Source organism: Nematostella vectensis, chromosome 1 (assembly GCF_932526225.1).
Source record: "Nematostella vectensis chromosome 1, jaNemVect1.1, whole genome shotgun sequence".
Lineage (NCBI taxonomy): Eukaryota > Metazoa > Cnidaria > Anthozoa > Actiniaria > Edwardsiidae > Nematostella > Nematostella vectensis.
The window spans coordinates 12,571,122-12,587,917 of NC_064034.1; the positions used below are offsets into that span (position 1 = coordinate 12,571,122).

The window sequence follows — 16,796 nt, forward strand, 5'->3', positions numbered from 1 at the left end:
GCCCTGTAAATCTATCCCCTTTCTGCTACAGGAAGCTCAATAAGAAATGGCCGGCTATGCATCAAGCCTGTTAAATCCGGGTCTGGCTGTAGTGTTTACGATGGCACTAAGCTTGTGTACACTGACTCCCAGTGCGATGGTCGTGATGCTGTGTTCCTTTATGTCGGGCTGACTCTCAAGCACGAGTGCAGCGGTAAATACGTCTGTCCTGAAGGTAAGGCATATACTTCATGTTAGTGGTAAATACATCTGTGCTGAAGGTAAGGCATAGACCTCATGTTAGCGGTAAATACATCTGTGCTGAAGGTAAGGCATAGACCTCATGTCAGCGGTAAATACATCTGTGCTGGAGGTAAGGCATAGACCTCATGTCAGCGGTAAATACATCTGTGCTGAAGGTAAGGCATAGACCTCATGTTAGCGGTAAATACATCTGTGCTGGAGGTACGGCATAGACCTCGTGTTAGCGGTAAATACGTCTGCTGAATGTAAGGCATAGACTTCATGTTAGCGGTATAAATACATCTTTGCTGAAGGTAAGGCATAGACCTCATGTTAGCGGTAAATACATCTGTGCTGAAGGTAAGGCATAGACTTCATGTTAGCGGTAAATACATCTGTGCTGGAGGTAAGGCATAGACCTCATGTTAGTGGTAAATACATCTGTGCTGAAGGTAAGGCATAGACCTCATGTTAGTGGTAAATACATCTGTGCTGGAGGTAAGGCATAGACCTCATGTTAGTGGTAAATACATCTGTGCTGGAGGTAAGGCATAGACCTCATGTTAGCGGTAAATACATCTGTGCTGGAGGTAAGGCATAGACTTCATGTTAGCGGTAAATACGTCTGCTGAAGGTAAGGCATAGACTTCATGTTAGCGGTAAATACATCTGTGCTGGAGGTAAGGCATAGACTTCATGTTAGCAGTAAATACGTTTGCTAAAGGTAAGGCATAGACTAGATGTTACTATACAGCAACGCTATAATGTGGGGCGCGAGGAAAATAATGTCAACACTGACTGGACATCAGTTACTACGGTTTTCAATATTTTGCAAGCTCTGGCCGACGGGTTCCAACAGCTAAATCGCTTTCTGGTTTCCGTCATCCAAAATCCTTTAAGCGTTTTTAATGGCCAACACTTAAATGGCTTCTTGACAGGCGGCCGCCCTCTCCGCAAGACGCTGACCAATCAAAAAGCAGCAAAATTTGATTCCGTTTGTTTAAACGACGAAAGCCTTCAAAAGCTTTTACAAATTATCAAAGAGAGTTTGCAGAATTTTGAAAAGATATTGGTTTTCCAAAACTAACATTCTCGTTTATTCTTGTGACAGGTAGAACAGGTTATGACTTCCTTGTCCTCAAGACCAAATGCGACGCAGACATTGAAAAGTTCAACAGGTGAAAAAGAAAAAATATATTTTTGAAATGAGGCGAGTGGGGGGCTCCAATGCATGATTCCACCTAGTCTGTTCCTAAGTTATTTTAGTGTCCGCAAATACGGTATACGTACCACTTCGGGAAGCCTGACCGACACAAAGGACGACTACGACTAACTCGTTATTGAGCGGTAACATTTACAGAACGAGTACTATTATAAGTCTAACACTTGCTTTGAACTAAAGGCTGTATTAATATACCTTTAGCGGCCATTTGATTCGATCCAAAGGATGGCCCCAACCTCTTTCCAGGTTCCTGTTGGGTCCCGCCGAATAACAAGGGAACGAGGTTGGGGTAGCCGCTTAATAGAAGTACCAATTCAGGCGCGTTGGGGGCGCAGTCATAAGTATCATATGGAAAAAGCATAGTATTTGGAGATTCCTTTAATAAGAAAAGATTTTTTTGGTAGCCAAGGAAGGGCGCGCACGGTTCGCGTCACCCCCCGGTGTTCGCGCCTGCACTTTATTAAGAACGACAGGTATCGGGTTAGCCCACCTTAACCCTACCGAGAACATAAACTACAACTTCAGCTATAGCCTGATAGCTATAACTTTAAATTATCTTATTAAAAGTGGGAAACAGAGACGGGAAGCAAGGAGGTCTGGACGTTATTCGTAACATTTCTCCCGCATAACATTCGTAACAAAAAGTATAAGAAACATACCACAGGTAGCCCATATTGTACATGGTGCCATTGTTAGCTATCACGATTGGAATGTTTTTACCATGGTAATACCACAGGACCGAAGGCAGAGGCCTGCAGCACGTGGCGACGCCTGGGACCTGCGTACATCCTAACGGGGGGAGCCCTGGGGCTGGCGTCAAGCTCCGACTATGGCCGGGCTGTCAATCACCAGACAATAAACTCGTGCTGGACATGTATTTCAAAGGTAACACATTTAATACACATAGAGGTTGTCAGCCTATATTTTAAGGACTTAAGAAGTAGGATAAATCCAAAGTCTACAATATTATAGTTAATTCGTGTTGTTTCAACTTCACCTTATTTAATATGTCTTTTGGTGTTAGTACGTTTTACCCGGCGAACTTGGATTTCATATTCGCGTCTCTTTATAATTTTATTATAGGTAAATCTCCTCCAAAGCCAGCATCATCAAGTACCCCAACAGCCCCTAAAACCACCACGAACCCTGCTACCCCAACAGCCGTCAGACCAAGAGGTAATGGTAGAGGTGTTTTCACGTAGACACCACTATGTGATTTGAAGGGTAGGTATAAAGGCAACGCCTATAACGACTATGAACGCCATCCGTCAAGCCAGCAGGGAAAGGTAGAGGAGTTTTATCGCATGATGTCATTTTGGAATTTTAAAGAGTAAAATGGAGGTGATGTATACCCGTAAGACCGCTAAAACTCTTTGTCTTATATAAACTTCACAGGTAGCCCTATAAGAGCCCGCGGTGGTTTCTGCTTGAGACCTGAGTCAGCGGATTGCTCTCCCGCGGAAGGTGCACACCTCGTATATGATTCGACAGGTAACCCGGCGTGTGCGCAGACTTACATGTCTTTTGAATTGCTTGCTGATGGCCGACTGAAGCACCGATGCAGCAAGAAGTATGTCTGTCCTGAAGGTAGGTCAATAATAATTAGGGCTTATATAAGGGAAACATTTGCACGATTGTCTTACATTGGGTAAATTTCGTGGCAGAAACCCAATTATTGTAACGACATGTTTCTTTTCAAATGAAAATGCGCTTATATACCGATGTTAAACATAATCATTTGTTGTTGTTGTTTTCGCAGATAGCAACGCTTCGGTGTATGAAGGAATGTATCTTACTTTGAAAAGATCCTGCGCGGGACAGAAGGCGGTTTTCAAAAGGTATATCCGTTAACCTCTGGGTGGAGAGGAGAAATATAGAAGGCGGTAACCGTTAACCTATGGGGGAGGGGAGAATGATAGAATTAGCAGACAGTTTTTTTTAAAGGGGCAGTGTCATGGTAATGCGTATGTCTGGGGTCAGTGTTTTTGTAGGCTTTTTATTGCCTACAAAGGGTTGAACTTTAAGATGGCAATGTCTTGCTAAAATAATATGCAATATTTAATTTTAAGAATACTAATGTTTATTGACAGTTTGTGGTCATTTCCTTTAAATTTTAGTCTCCCACGTGTACCAAAGGCTCATAAGTTATTATTAGAATTTGACTGAAATTCATAATTGTGTCCGGGCCGGAAAGCTATTGAGAGCTTGCAAAGCTATGACAATGACCCTACCCCTTTAAGGTAATAACTTCCGTAAATCTGAAGAGTACGGTTTGTACGGTACAGCTTGTCCAGGAGAATTAACACCGAAGGACATAAATTGTTAAAAACTGATAAGGTTTTGTTATTTATCATCACTATACCGTACAGATAAACAAACGACACTGAAAACTTTAGATTATTTATTGGATTCACCTGGCAAGTTCACTTGAAACTATTGTGACTCCACAATTTTTGGAGATGATAATTATCGTGACTAAATACCATGGAAGACTATGGTGAACTAATAAACTTAACGTTACGTTGTTGTTCTATTTACAGGACATCGTCCAAATATTTGATGTACGGAGAAAGGTTCTGTGTTCAGCCTGAGAGTGGCATTCCCATTACCTCAGGGGATCACGCTGTGCTGTACACCATGTGTAACGATCCGCAGTACCACCTTGACTTCTTCAAACTCCCTCCCGTCAATTAGAAAACTGGGGCCTGGATCAAACGGCGAACCCGAGTCGCACCGTTCTGGTTTATTGAGGTTCGACCATAAAGCGGTTCCACAAGAAAGGCTGGGTTGACCTTCCCATGAATTTGATTCCTGGCGCAGTGAACAACATACTAACGTCTCATTATTTGTACAGCCTAATTAGAACGGCACTATAATGCGACTCTGGCACGCCCTTCAATCTAGGCCCAAGATTACTGTGATTGCGAGTTCAGTGCACTCATTCCTTAATCATCTTTCTTTTTGTATAGTTTAGCGTTACAGCTACGACAGCACCTCACTGTATTTACAGAATACTTTATTGCACAGTACATTAAAACTCTGATCTATTTTTAAAGTTAATTGCAATATTTTATCGGAAGATGGGGAGATCTCTCAATCTATAATGTGCGTGTACAGTAAAAGCTCTAGCTAGCCACAAGGGACCAAGACACTGAATGATTGAAATAGTGTCCGTCTTTAAAACTGTATAAGATTGAGCTATATGGTCATTATTTTTCTATTCACATGGTGAATGTCAGAAGTTTTTGCTACTGAAAGCTGGAGAGCGCGCATGTTTGTGACCCCAAAAGTCACTTGATTTCTTAGTGCAAGTCGTCTCATGATAACGGGAGTTTTCAAAATAGCTCGCTCGTTCTACATACGACAACCTTATGTCTTTTACAAAATTGCTAGCATCGTTTCTAATCGAAAAAATATCTAACCGAAAAATATATGAGACAGCCTTTTGCGCAGTGATTGTTTTCATAATTACTCAGATGTCGTCGCAGCCATAAGGGCGTGTACATATACCTATTTCAAAAAACGTTGTCAGTGCGAAACGGCAAATGGCGATTGGCAAATGGCAGTTCTAGGACCGAAAGGAACCATGGGTCTCATTAAATTTCTACTAAATGCTGAAGAATATGGATAAATCAAACAATTATCCATTAAAGATTATCAATGTATGTCTCTGACATTGCAACATTTTTTTAACACCTTAAATTTTACGAATGATTAGTACCCAGAAGCGCCGTTCGGGCTTAGAACTGCCATTTACTATTTGCCATTCGTCATTTGCACTGACAACCTTTTTGAAATAGGTGTATACAAAATCAGGGCTGGTTCAGTTGCAGTCAAAATGAAAACGGGCCAAAAGCTATTTATATTCTGCCGTGCAAAGCGTTCCTGGATTCCTTCTGAAAATGTGTCACTATTGTTTGATACAGCAGCTAGCCGCCTCTGAGAATTTTCCCACGACACAAGAGGTCCTTTCTGAACTCACTTCCCCGCATATCATGAACATGTCTCTCAGAATGAAAATTAGGAACATGAAGACGGCTCTTCAAAAAGCGCACCGCCATTGTAAGAAGACGTCTCCTTGCGGAACTCCGTCCACGCCAGCACCGTACCCACCTCGTTGCCACACCCCTGCCCCAGGATCTCGATGTACTCGTCCGGCAACACCACGTCCCACAAATTGACGCGTGTGATTGTTCCCACTAGAGCATCCGCCAAAACATACCCTCCGCCGATAGTGTCTTGGTCGTTGCCAAGCACGAATATCCCAGTACCACCAGCGACGATTTTCCCCTTAGCAAGACCTGTGTCTTTGAGTACCAGTGTGTTATCTACGAAGAACTGGTAGTCGCCATTGGTGTTATCCCACGTTATGACGACGCGATGGAACTTGGAGTCCGCTTTGATATAGTAGGGTGTCGACCTAATGAAAATACAAGTCACAGGTTTTAAATCGATCGTTTTCGAAATAACAACTCCGTCCTGTCTTACTCTAAATGTCACTGTGTTTGGTCGTAGCTATGGGGGCTTTCATTCTTTCACGCTCACTATCGGGTTAACAGATTAGATTCGCAGAACGAGATAGCTAACTTTATTATCCGCGCCATGGGGATACACAAGGAATTCTACACAATTTATTCAAGTTTCACAAGAAGATAAAATCCTTCAGTAAGACAAAACCCACCGATAACAATTCTGTTATAGGAGAGGCGCTCAAAATGATTTGAATGACGGCGTTGCAGGCCCGTAGCCAGGGAAGGTTCAGGGAAATAAAGAAAAAGAAATAAAGGAGAATTAAGTATCACTGCGAGCTAGGAGGAGCTACCTAAGAGGAGGAAATGTTCCGCTAAATAAGTTAAACTAACCCCTCCCCGCTCCCCCCCCCCCCCCCCCCCCCCCCCCCCCGCTCAAAACCTTGGCTTCGGGCCTGTGTTGATTTTTTAGTTTCAATAGAACTTATACGCAAACCACTAAGTTTCCTTACAGCATACAAAACCAGGATCAGAAACTCGAATCTTTGCCTGTGTGAACGAAGCTGCTGCGCACCACCTACAGAACCATCGAGCATTTCCTACAGCACCGCGACGACAAAAGACTAACATAGTAGATTGATTTAGATTAGATTGACGGAGGCGAAGGCGCCTCTTCAAAGTAATGGTATTACTTGGGTAATGATGTATAAGCACATTTGGCCTTTAAACTATGGGTAATGATGTATAAGCACATTTGGCCTTTAAACTATGGGTAATGAGGTAAAAGCACATTTGGCCTTTAAACTATGGGTAATGATGTATAAGCACATTTGGCCTTTAAACTCTGGGTAATGAGGTAAAAGCACATTTGGCCTTTAAACTATGGGTAATGAGGTATAAGCATATTTGGCCTTTAAACTAGGGGTAATGATGTATAAGCACAATTGGCCTTTAAACTATGGGTAATGATGTATAAGCTCATTTGGCCTTTAAACTATGGGTAATGATGTATAAGCACAATTGGCCTTTAAACTATGGATAATGATGTATAAGCACATTTGGCCTTTAAGCTATGGGTAACGATGTATAAGCACAATTGGCCTTTAAACTATGGGTAATGATGTATAAGCACAATTGGCCTTTAAAATGTTCCTATCAAACGTCTGCATGAATACAAACACACAGCTGTTTTCGCGGTCAAGAAGGAGAGGGGGTTGCACCCCCCCCCCCCCCCCACCCCCCCCACACACACACACACACACACATTCACCCCTGTACCTTTCCCTTGTTATGTGCCTTGAATACATCGATCTTTCCAATGAAATACTTACAAGAAAAGACCTTGGACGACCAAATACGACATGCGGCTCCGCTGTAGCATAAAGATCCCGTTGCTGTTGGATGACGAGTAGGAGATGAACGTGTGGTCCTTAGTATCATCATCTATACGGACTGTGTAGGTCAAGGTGAATTTGGTCAGATCCACTTTCTTATTTAACCTGACGTAGTCGGTGTTTGTTCTCGTCGGAAACCTTATCTGGAAATTCGATTTGATGTCTGAAAAAAAAGACAAAACAAAAACTCAATGCACAACTTAGTGGACTAGTCAGTGGACAAGTAGAGCTACCTTCTCACTTCTTGACCTAACATAAGTCAACGGCTGGAAGGCATATGCGATTTTGCGATTAGTAAGTACAGTCTAGTCAAAGGCAGATGCAAACCGACCTATGCTCCCGTTATATGCCTAATGTCTGACCAGAGGAACACAGGATCGAATTGTTGACATGCAGTAAATATTCAGTAGAAATAACTAGGTTTGTGAATATCTCTGAATAATCTAGACTAAGAAGTGATGATAATAATTAGAATTAACTAATTCTTTTAATCTCTAATTGATTTGCAGTACCTGTATTCAGATTGCATGTATACAACACGTCGTGGCTGTTTAACACCTCCTGGCATGTGTAGGGTTTAGAACAAGGCTTCGAGCCACACGCAGACTAAGAAAAAGATCAAAAAGATTGTTTTAATCACCGACCATTTACATTACTATCAGCATTGTTATTAATAGTAGCAACACTAAGCAGCAAATGACAAAACCGGGACATCTCAAGAGCGGGGGTGGGGGGGAGGGTGTAAGGAAATAAAAAAGGCGGGTTAAGACATTTTTCTACATCTTCATTCTTTTAAGGTTTAATTTATTGAGAAACGAGTTTAATTTATTGAGACACGAGTGAGAAATAGAACTACCATTACAATTATTAGTAGTGGCAGCATCATAATAACTATCATCTCAATACTTTCAGAGTCTGGTTAATCTCTTTTACTACCATCGTTATCCTTTCATCATTGTCGTCGTCGTTGTCATGGCCACCACTATAGCCTTTATTAGAAATAAGAGATGGGTTGACGATCTGTGTTCTTCTTCCTACCTTCACTGGTTCCAAGAATGTGTATCCCTCCTCTGGGATGTAGAGGTTTTTTCTTGATCGACTCGTTTCACTATTGAGCTGACACACAGACTGCTCAGCAGCTTCTTTGTAGTTGGCCGACTTGCATCTTGGATCATCTACGCAGAGACGGGCACATTCAAACTCTGAGAAAACTTGGACAGATTTGAACTCCTGGTCAGTCAACCTCCAGCCTGAAATCACAATGAAGCCCCTATTCCCGTCAAGCTGCAGATGGGGGGGGGGGGGGGGGGGGGTATATTTGGTCACGAAAAAACGGCGTAGCCAGGATGTTTCCCTTGGGGGAGTGGGGTTATATTGGGTCATGAAGAATGACATCCTTTTTCACCTTTTCTACTCTTGAACAGCCCCATCATGTTATTCTTCTCTGTCTGAATGCCATCTCTGGAAAGCACCGTCTGCTTTGTACACCATATAAGGAGAAGAGCTAGAAAATGGCCCCTCATGGTCCTACACAGTTACTACGTGATCAGCTGTGATATGCAGTGCCAACCTAATAGTTTTCAAAAAAGGGGATTGTTACATAAAATTAAGTCCGTTGTTCCGAGTTGCGTGTCACATAGTTTGCTTTTTGCGGGACTTAAAGGTTAAATTATATTTCTCAAATGATAAGCAATTATGTAGTAAACTCGTTTTTTCAAAGTGCTGAGAATTTTTGTAAGCAAAAGCAAATCATTGTCACGCAGGTCTGACCAAAGGACTTTGAGGGAATGTGTGGTCTTCCCACATACAAAAACGGGAATGAAATGAGGATGGTGCGTTGTTTGCATTTGACTTTCCGAATTTTGAACCCCAGCGGCCCTTTTATGCAGCTTTTTGGGAATTAATTTTCATCGCAAAGTGCTGCTTTGCTGGACGTACGCGGATACACCAGAGTACGACTCGCTAAATAAGAGCACGCGTCACAGTGTAGGTAAATAAATTTAAGAATAAAAATTAAGAGAAGGGATGTCCCTTGGATTGACCTTGGTTTGCTGGCAGATCTTCTTCCTTCGCCCCTAGCTAAAATGAAACAAAATGTCCTCGACATGAAAGCAAAAGCTCTATAGTGCGATTTTGCACAGCTGCTCTGCCTTTAAAAAGTATAAAAAGGGGTTCGATAATTTTTTTTTTTCTCTTTTCTCTGTATCTAATTGCTTTATCGCCATTGGCGTATGATATGTAAACTGACGATATAAAATGAAATAAAAAACACTTTTTCCAAAGGAGATAATCATGGGGAAGAAGTTCTGACTTTCAGAATTTGTCATTCACGTACATTTTTTTATAAGAACGTCTAATTTTCAGTTGAGGCTGAGCCGTTCTTATTTTTGGAGCATTTTAAGGCTGAAGATGTTCTTAATGATGTTCTCAAATTTTAGTTAAATTTTAAATTTTAGCAATATAATATTTAAGGTTAAACCGTATTTTTGATCATATAAGACTTAAAAAGCTAAATGTTGCTGCTGTCTGAGCCTCGGGACGTTCTTAGCATGTTCTTAAAATTTGGCGAAATCCTAGGCTGGACGTTCTTATAAAAAGGTTCTTATAAAAAAGTGTGTATCCCGACTGTGAAAAATAAAAAAAAGCACTTTGTGCTCTACATACATTGTAATAATAAGGTAAAAGTATATTGTATTTCTCAAATTTCTGATTATGCTAGATTTAGCAAGTCAAATTTTAGCTTATTGAAATATTGACATTTCTTATTATAATATATACATCTATATTTTTGTTCCTTTCAATTGGTTCAGGTGCTTTTGACTAGAATAGACCTTTATGAGATAGTTGAAAGTGAATGTGTGAAACTTTCAGAAAACCAAAGGTGGAACTCTCGCCCGCTTGAAAAACATTGCCTTTCTTGCAGATAACGATCGGCGTTTCTCGTAACGGGCCAGCATACTCTTATTGGTACTTACCTTTTCTCCCAACTTCGACATTTCATCAGAATTACTGTAACCTCCTTTTTTCAATGTTCCACGTTTCTCGTTCTAAAGTTATGTTTTTTGTGTACGGTATAAAGGGGGGACGTTGGATTTTGCGGTATCGGCCTTTTTTGTAGGAGATTGCGGTAAAAGAGCAAAATACATGCGGTGGTGCGGTGTTTCAAAACACCGTGAGATGCGAGATTTTGCTTTTTAAACGGCGGAATTGCGGTGAAAAAATAAAATATTGCGGTGTTGCGGTGTTAATTAGTCCTGCGGTGCGCGGGATTTGCCCGTGGTACGGGATGTTTCAGCGGGAAACCTGGGAAATGTCGGGGTGTCGCGCATGCTCTCCAAAAAACCTCGTCCTTCTGTGCGGTATGCAATATTTCCGTTTTTATCTGCGGTATTGCGGTATTTTCGAAAATGTATTGCGTTATTGCCTACCCCCTTATAAAGATCCAAAAAAAGTAAGAAATTTACACTGTAACCAATGTAAACCATGATAGGATTTGCATAATTCGGTTGGCAATCTGCCAACGTTTATGTTCTCCACAACTTTCGTTTCACAAATTTCCTTTTAGCATGAAAGGACAAAAAGAAAAAAACGAAATCACACAGCTTTTTTTAGCAGAAGCAATCCACCCTTTCTCTTATAAAAAGGAAAGTTTCAATTACGGCTAGCAGCAAGATGTGATCCCCAGTTTACAGCGGTACAAAATCGAGTCAGAGATTTCTCCAGATGAAAACTTGCTTGCCCACATGACACTATAGATAAAGTATTGGGCATACTAAGTAGAACGTATGAATCTTGGTATCAACTTATTACCTCACTTTTTAAACAATTTTAAACAAGTTAGTGAATATACTATGGTAGCATTATATATACGACAGCACCTTGAGAACATAACAATGCGAACAACCTGTAAAATGACAACTTTTTAAATGCCACTGGTGAATCTTACTTAACTGAGAAATGAGGCATTTGTGAGATGCTTTATTAAAGGATCTCCGTTAGCGCTAGTGTTAGCGTTTGTTCATGGCAATAGACTTTATCCAATTATCTTTTTCATATGCCCCAACAAGTTTGAAACAGGTCTTATGATTCTTCCTTTCTATGGCTACTGGTAAAAATCATAGATCGGACGACGGACGCCTGCAAGATTTGTGCCCATATGCTAAAGAACAAGGCTTATTGAAAATCATGCACCATTCATTTCAAAGTAGTCCCGAAATTTTTACATAAAAGATAAGCGATTCATAGCGGGAATTTCTCGATACTGTGTAAATGGGTCAACCGACATATTTACAAAGAAAGATAAGCTATTCATAGCGGGAATTTCTCGATATTGTGTAAATGGGTCAACGGTAAAGAGACAGAGAAACCTGAAAAACAACATAAACATACAGTTGGCCTGACTTAACTTGAGCCATATTAAAAAGTAAGCTAAAATAGGAAAAGAAAATTAATATGCCACTTTTCAAATTAACAATACAAATACTCTGTAAAAGACACACAAAACAAGCTTCTTGTGAAGCTCGTAAAGATTTAAGAAAGTACCTTTTTTCTGGGACACAAATCAAGTCGAGTGAGATAACTCGCACGCCTTGCAGCGCGCCTGGTTTCCTTTCCCAAGAGACTTGACGCCTGAATACAGATCTCGTTTTCCACTGGCGCTGGAGGAACATAGAAATCAATGTCAGTTGTTCTTCGATATCCACAAAAAGATATCTTTGCAAATCCTTTATCATTATTATAACGACCCCTTCGTGCCTTATATACCCAAATTTAAGGATATTGAAACAAACCTGCAGTGGGTAGATAACGTTCTTGTGTTTATTTTCGTCCATCCGTCTGACACAAGTTATTAAGATCGCGCACCTCTGATATTTGTTTTATATCAATAACATATTCAATAAATGGTGATTTTTTTCCATCTATTTATACTTTTGGATATAAGATATTTCATTACTCTCGCCCCCAAAATTATACAGAAAATGTATAATTTTGGGTTGTTCAACATGCGGCCGTTTTACAGTGTCAAGAATTTTATTTTTATTAATATTTTCTTTATTAAAAATTCGGTTCGATTGATAAAAAACCATAGTATCATAATTTTATTTTACGTTGTCACCGAAATGAACACGAGAATCAAGAAACAAATAGCTTCTTGTTTTTTTTATTATCAAAGGCAGCAACAAAAAAAGACGACAAAAAAGTTATGTTCCATAGTCGAGTCGTATGTGTTTTTATCAGTTTATTTATAATTAAACTGAGCTGGTAATTAGGTTTGGACGGAAAATAAACTTTTTTACATTTTCAATAATCTGGCAGCCGAAATAAGGGACCAACCATTCGCTGTCTTTTGGTATCAATTCCCTAAAAAGCACTTGCAAAAGCTCTAGCTAAAAGATGAAGCAAAAATAACAGAAAATCAAGCAGCCTAAATGGCCGCGAAAAAAAAATCGAGACAAATGAGAAAAATAAGCAATGTCGGTCCCTAAAATTGCTATGTCAATAAAAGAAGATTCTGGCTATTATTTTAACACATTTGGTAAAATGATTGTGTGTGGCAAGTGTTTTCATGCTTTTTAAGAGATATCTTCGTTTTTTATTATTAAATGCTTGAGCGCAATAATAAGATACATATCAATATTTGGGTGACCTTCAAACCCGCTCGGTCAATCTCTGGGAGGCCTGGGTCTAAGGGCTTTTCAAGATTAGTGAGATGAAAATTTAACCAAGCTGTCAGGTTTTTTGGACAAATTCTTGCCACGAGTCTCAAAATGACAGGAATCAGCATTTTTCACCATATTTTCTGGAGATCAGGGAGCGGGAAAACTTTAGCTCTTCTAAATATGGGCATCAATGACCATATAAGGCAATGCAAACGAAGGACACTATCCTTGGGGAATATGTTTGATATGATTATTGTTCGCTTTTTACAAGCGCTATATTATTAAATTAATGTGTGTTGCGTTTGCAAAGACCTCCTGTCCGATTCGGCCCTGAGGTCCTAGACACAAATATGTCCCGATTTTGGAATTATATCCCGACAAGTGTAGCTAATTGATACAAATTTTAAAAAAAAATGATAATCAAAAAGCAATTATCAAATTTGATGAAAATTTATATCAATTTACTTGATGGTTTTCAACTATCATCAGCAGTCGATAACAATTGAAACTCACTCATTTTTTTTTCCCTTTATCAAATCGAGTTGACTCGATTATCAATTTTTATAAAGTAGATTAGTAACCAATGTCTCTCAATTAGAATTTTGATTATCATTTTTTATCAATAAGGCTCACCCGAATTTTGATTATCAACTTTATAAATTTTTATATCAATTTTGTCTAAGTTGAATTGGTCCACTAATCCATCATTCGGGTCGGATACAACAAAATACATAAAGTGCGTTTAATTTTGCATTGTGAAGAGAAGCCCAGCTTAAAATTCTGGCTAAGGGCCTGTATTGTGCATTAATTTGTCCCTGTATGACTGATTTGTAAATGGCATTTTACCACTTAACATAATGTAGAATTTTACCCCCCCCCCCCCAAAAGTCTTGAATCTTTGTGGGCTTTCTCAAGAGAGTGCGCAATTTGGGGCATACGTTCATTCTGTTATTAAACGGAAAAAAGCTTATCATTTTTTTTTAACAAATAAACATTGCGAAACGATATCAAGGTGAAAATTTCGATTAATTAAGCTATGAAAAGCATTCACAGGCAAGGTATTTTGTAAATATTTTCCGCTTTGTTGAAATTGAGAAAAACGCAAACATGACCGAGGCAATTAGAACCACACATAATAAGTCTCTACATTATCAAATCATTATTTGTTCGCTTATTACTAACTTAGGTCTCTTCTGTCTCGGACCGCGCCCGCTTTTTTACGAAACACCGGAATTTAACTGCTTATCTAAAAAAAAAGCTTTTGAAATGGAAAATTGCATTTTAAGATTTTCATCAAACAGGTGGTGTGAGACCTGTCAAATATTCGCTCGCTTTGAATGGTTATCAAGTGGGGAATTCCTATAAGAAAAGGTAACTACTTTATTCTCTTATAAATTGCCTTCATCAAGGCGAATGTCATCAGCTTTGATAAGTCAAGATGTCGTTGGTGTCTTTTTGCTCGCTTGTGCTCGTGGTGGCTGTATCGTGTTGGCAGGGTTCGGCCCTCAAGTGGACAAACTGCGGTAATACTTGTTTCATTATTCGGAAGTTTAGTAGAGGATCCGTTTGAAATAGCACAAACTCGGAAATGACTCGAATGAACTCGAAACTCTTTCCGGGGTTTTTAGAAAGTCATAGACAAATTTGATTTTTTTTATTCAATATTGTGAAAACAAATTATGTGAAGAGATCTCGAAATAACAATCTAAAACAAAGTTTTAAACTGCATTCCTTTCAGTTCAATTTAAATCAAAATACCGCTTCAATAGCTTTTCCAAGTCACAAGTCAGTCGACCGAAATGGACGCTCTCTTACAGGATGACTTGTGCAAGTCGATTCATTCTCTCCATTCTGTAAAAGAATAGATCCGAGGGTCAAGCGTTTCTTAAGGGAACAAGGAGTAACAAAAACTCAAAAAGGAAAATAAAATTAAATGTACCACCAAAAATTGATCGGTATTTCTCATTCACAAAAGTCCTGACCATTATATCTGTTAAAATCTCTTATTATGGGTACTTTTGTGATGTTCTGTTTACTTTGATAATTTAAGGAGAAAAAGAAAGTCCAGTAAAAGTGACAACCTTGCGTTTGAAGCCTAACCCCATTATTGTGGAGCAAGGGAAGGAAGTCAGGTTTTCCGGGAGTGTCGAGGTGAAGGGAAAGGTCGGATCTACGTATAAACTGAAGACAGAGGTGGTAAAGAACCCTGGGTATTGGTACGCCATGACCTTAGGCTGCTACGGCTCATTTGGAACGTGGTGAGTGATGAGACGATCCCTGGAAGTCGTGACGGGATACCTGTAGTTTGCGGGCTTTCCACAAAGTTCCTTACCGCAGAAAAGCAGAGTGAGGTTTTCGTAGCAGAAAAAAGAAAAGTGCTTGATCAGTCGTTATTATTTTATTTGCCAACTGGTAATCAACCAACACTTTGCTTGATTTTTTTTTTCCCAAAAAATATATTTTTTTTTACAAATCCGAGGTCCGGATCGTAGGATACCAGACTTTACTAGAGCCAGTCAGAGCACACGATTTAATGGATACCGGACATCAAAAATATAGTTATTAGTTATCAGATTTGGTTAGGTGGTGAATTTTAGGATCATCAGCCAAATTATTTTCTGACACCCATTCCGGTGTCTCTTTACGGCCTCCCATTGCATTTCCCTTCTTGTTATTTTAGGGGGATTAGGTAACGTCACTGTGTGATGAAACTTCACATTTCTTCCATTCATACATTCAAAAATATGTTTCGCTAAACGCCGATTCACGTTTTTATTTCGGCTCAACCCCATAATTCTGACGAAATTGTTTTCTTTGTTGGCATGGGGTCTAACATTGACACCTGCATGCGTTTCAAGGAATCAATCCCAATTCCTGAAAGAGTTTTTTTATGCAAGAAGTCACAAAGTTAAACTCCTCCATATATAAGACCGCCTCCCCACCCCCAACTTGACTCCCTCCCTTTCTACACTCATGTGTAATAACGTAATCACACAATTGTCTGGTGGTTCTGGCTCTTCCTTTCAGTGAATACACAGACTTAAAGTGTGAGCAGATGCTACCATTCCTTAAGGTCCCCTCGTGCCCTCCCCCCAAGGGGACCTACGAGCTTAAAGAGCGCAGAATGACGATTCCTCACCTCAGCATTCCTTCTTTTCTAACGAATGTAAGTACGCAGGAGGGGAATGTGTCTCCCTCATCCCTCCCCTCCCCCCTTTTTTCTCTCCCTCCACAAAAGAAATAGTAAAAAGTTATAATATAATTTCCTTCCGCCATTGCTCAGTAGCTATTTGCGTCACTGCAAGTGTTTTAGAGCTGAGCTAATGATACGATGCTTATTGTTCTAGGGACTGTTTCATTTAAAGCTAAGCTGACGATCTGATGCTTATTGTTCTAGGGACTGTTTCATTTAAAGCTCAGCTAATGATCTGATGCGTTTTGTTCTAGGGACTGTATTCAATTAAAGCTGAGGTTTTTGACCAACGGACTGACGAATTGTTGGCTTGCGCTGAAGTGGAAGTAACGGCGACATCATAGATCTACATCAAATTAGCAAAACTTCAATTATCAAACATCAGACTTTTTTTCTACTTGTAATGCTATATATGTATAATGTAGTTTGCATGTATGATAAAGGAATCAAATAAAGTTGAAGAAAATATATAAATTGCGTCGTGTGTCGTAATGTATGTCCCACAAAATTATTATACTTAATAGTCTATTTATTTAGCACGTATACACGGATGGGGAATAAATCCAAAAAAGAAATGATATATACATCTATATTTACATATGCAGGAATGCACCAAACACTGGTTGCCGACTTTGC

At 39.7% G+C, this 16,796-nt stretch overlaps 3 protein-coding genes across 6 annotated transcripts in view; 2 read left to right on the forward strand and 1 right to left on the reverse strand.

The window, feature by feature from the left end:
* Window positions 1-4,495, forward strand: part of LOC5517368 — a 44,662-nt gene extending 40,167 nt beyond the window's left edge. For all 3 annotated transcript variants that reach the window (XM_032361835.2, XM_032361836.2, XM_048726692.1), the window contains 7 exons: window positions 32-214; window positions 1,334-1,400; window positions 2,181-2,329; window positions 2,528-2,620; window positions 2,840-3,031; window positions 3,204-3,282; window positions 3,985-4,495. In XM_032361835.2, coding sequence (XP_032217726.2) covers window positions 32-214; window positions 1,334-1,400; window positions 2,181-2,329; window positions 2,528-2,620; window positions 2,840-3,031; window positions 3,204-3,282; window positions 3,985-4,138 — 917 coding nt within the window. In that variant the 3' untranslated portion in view covers window positions 4,139-4,495. The remainder of the gene's footprint in view (window positions 1-31; window positions 215-1,333; window positions 1,401-2,180; window positions 2,330-2,527; window positions 2,621-2,839; window positions 3,032-3,203; window positions 3,283-3,984) is intronic.
* On the reverse strand, window positions 4,444-12,313 carry LOC5517351 (female protein). 2 transcript variants are annotated; one of them, XM_001637311.3, is made up of 7 exons: window positions 12,098-12,313; window positions 11,850-11,965; window positions 8,713-8,877; window positions 8,346-8,557; window positions 7,820-7,913; window positions 7,275-7,470; window positions 4,444-5,864 (listed from the first exon to the last, which is right to left on the reverse strand). In XM_001637311.3, exons 3-7 carry the CDS (start codon window positions 8,828-8,830, stop codon window positions 5,465-5,467), a joined length of 1,020 nt encoding a protein of 339 aa, XP_001637361.3. In that variant the 5' UTR covers window positions 8,831-8,877; window positions 11,850-11,965; window positions 12,098-12,313; the 3' UTR covers window positions 4,444-5,464. The 2 variants fall into 2 exon arrangements, with proteins under 2 accessions (XP_001637361.3, XP_032217724.2); XM_032361833.2 differs by having other exon boundaries at window positions 7,245-7,470.
* Window positions 12,314-14,341: 2,028 nt separating this feature from the next.
* LOC5517358 (ganglioside GM2 activator) lies at window positions 14,342-16,630 on the forward strand. The gene is made up of 4 exons (XM_001637365.3): window positions 14,342-14,490; window positions 15,018-15,225; window positions 15,995-16,133; window positions 16,415-16,630. The coding sequence occupies exons 1-4, from the start codon at window positions 14,406-14,408 to the stop codon at window positions 16,502-16,504; spliced, it is 522 nt and encodes a 173-aa protein (XP_001637415.2). The 5' UTR covers window positions 14,342-14,405; the 3' UTR covers window positions 16,505-16,630.
* The last annotated feature ends 166 nt before the right edge of the window (window positions 16,631-16,796 follow it).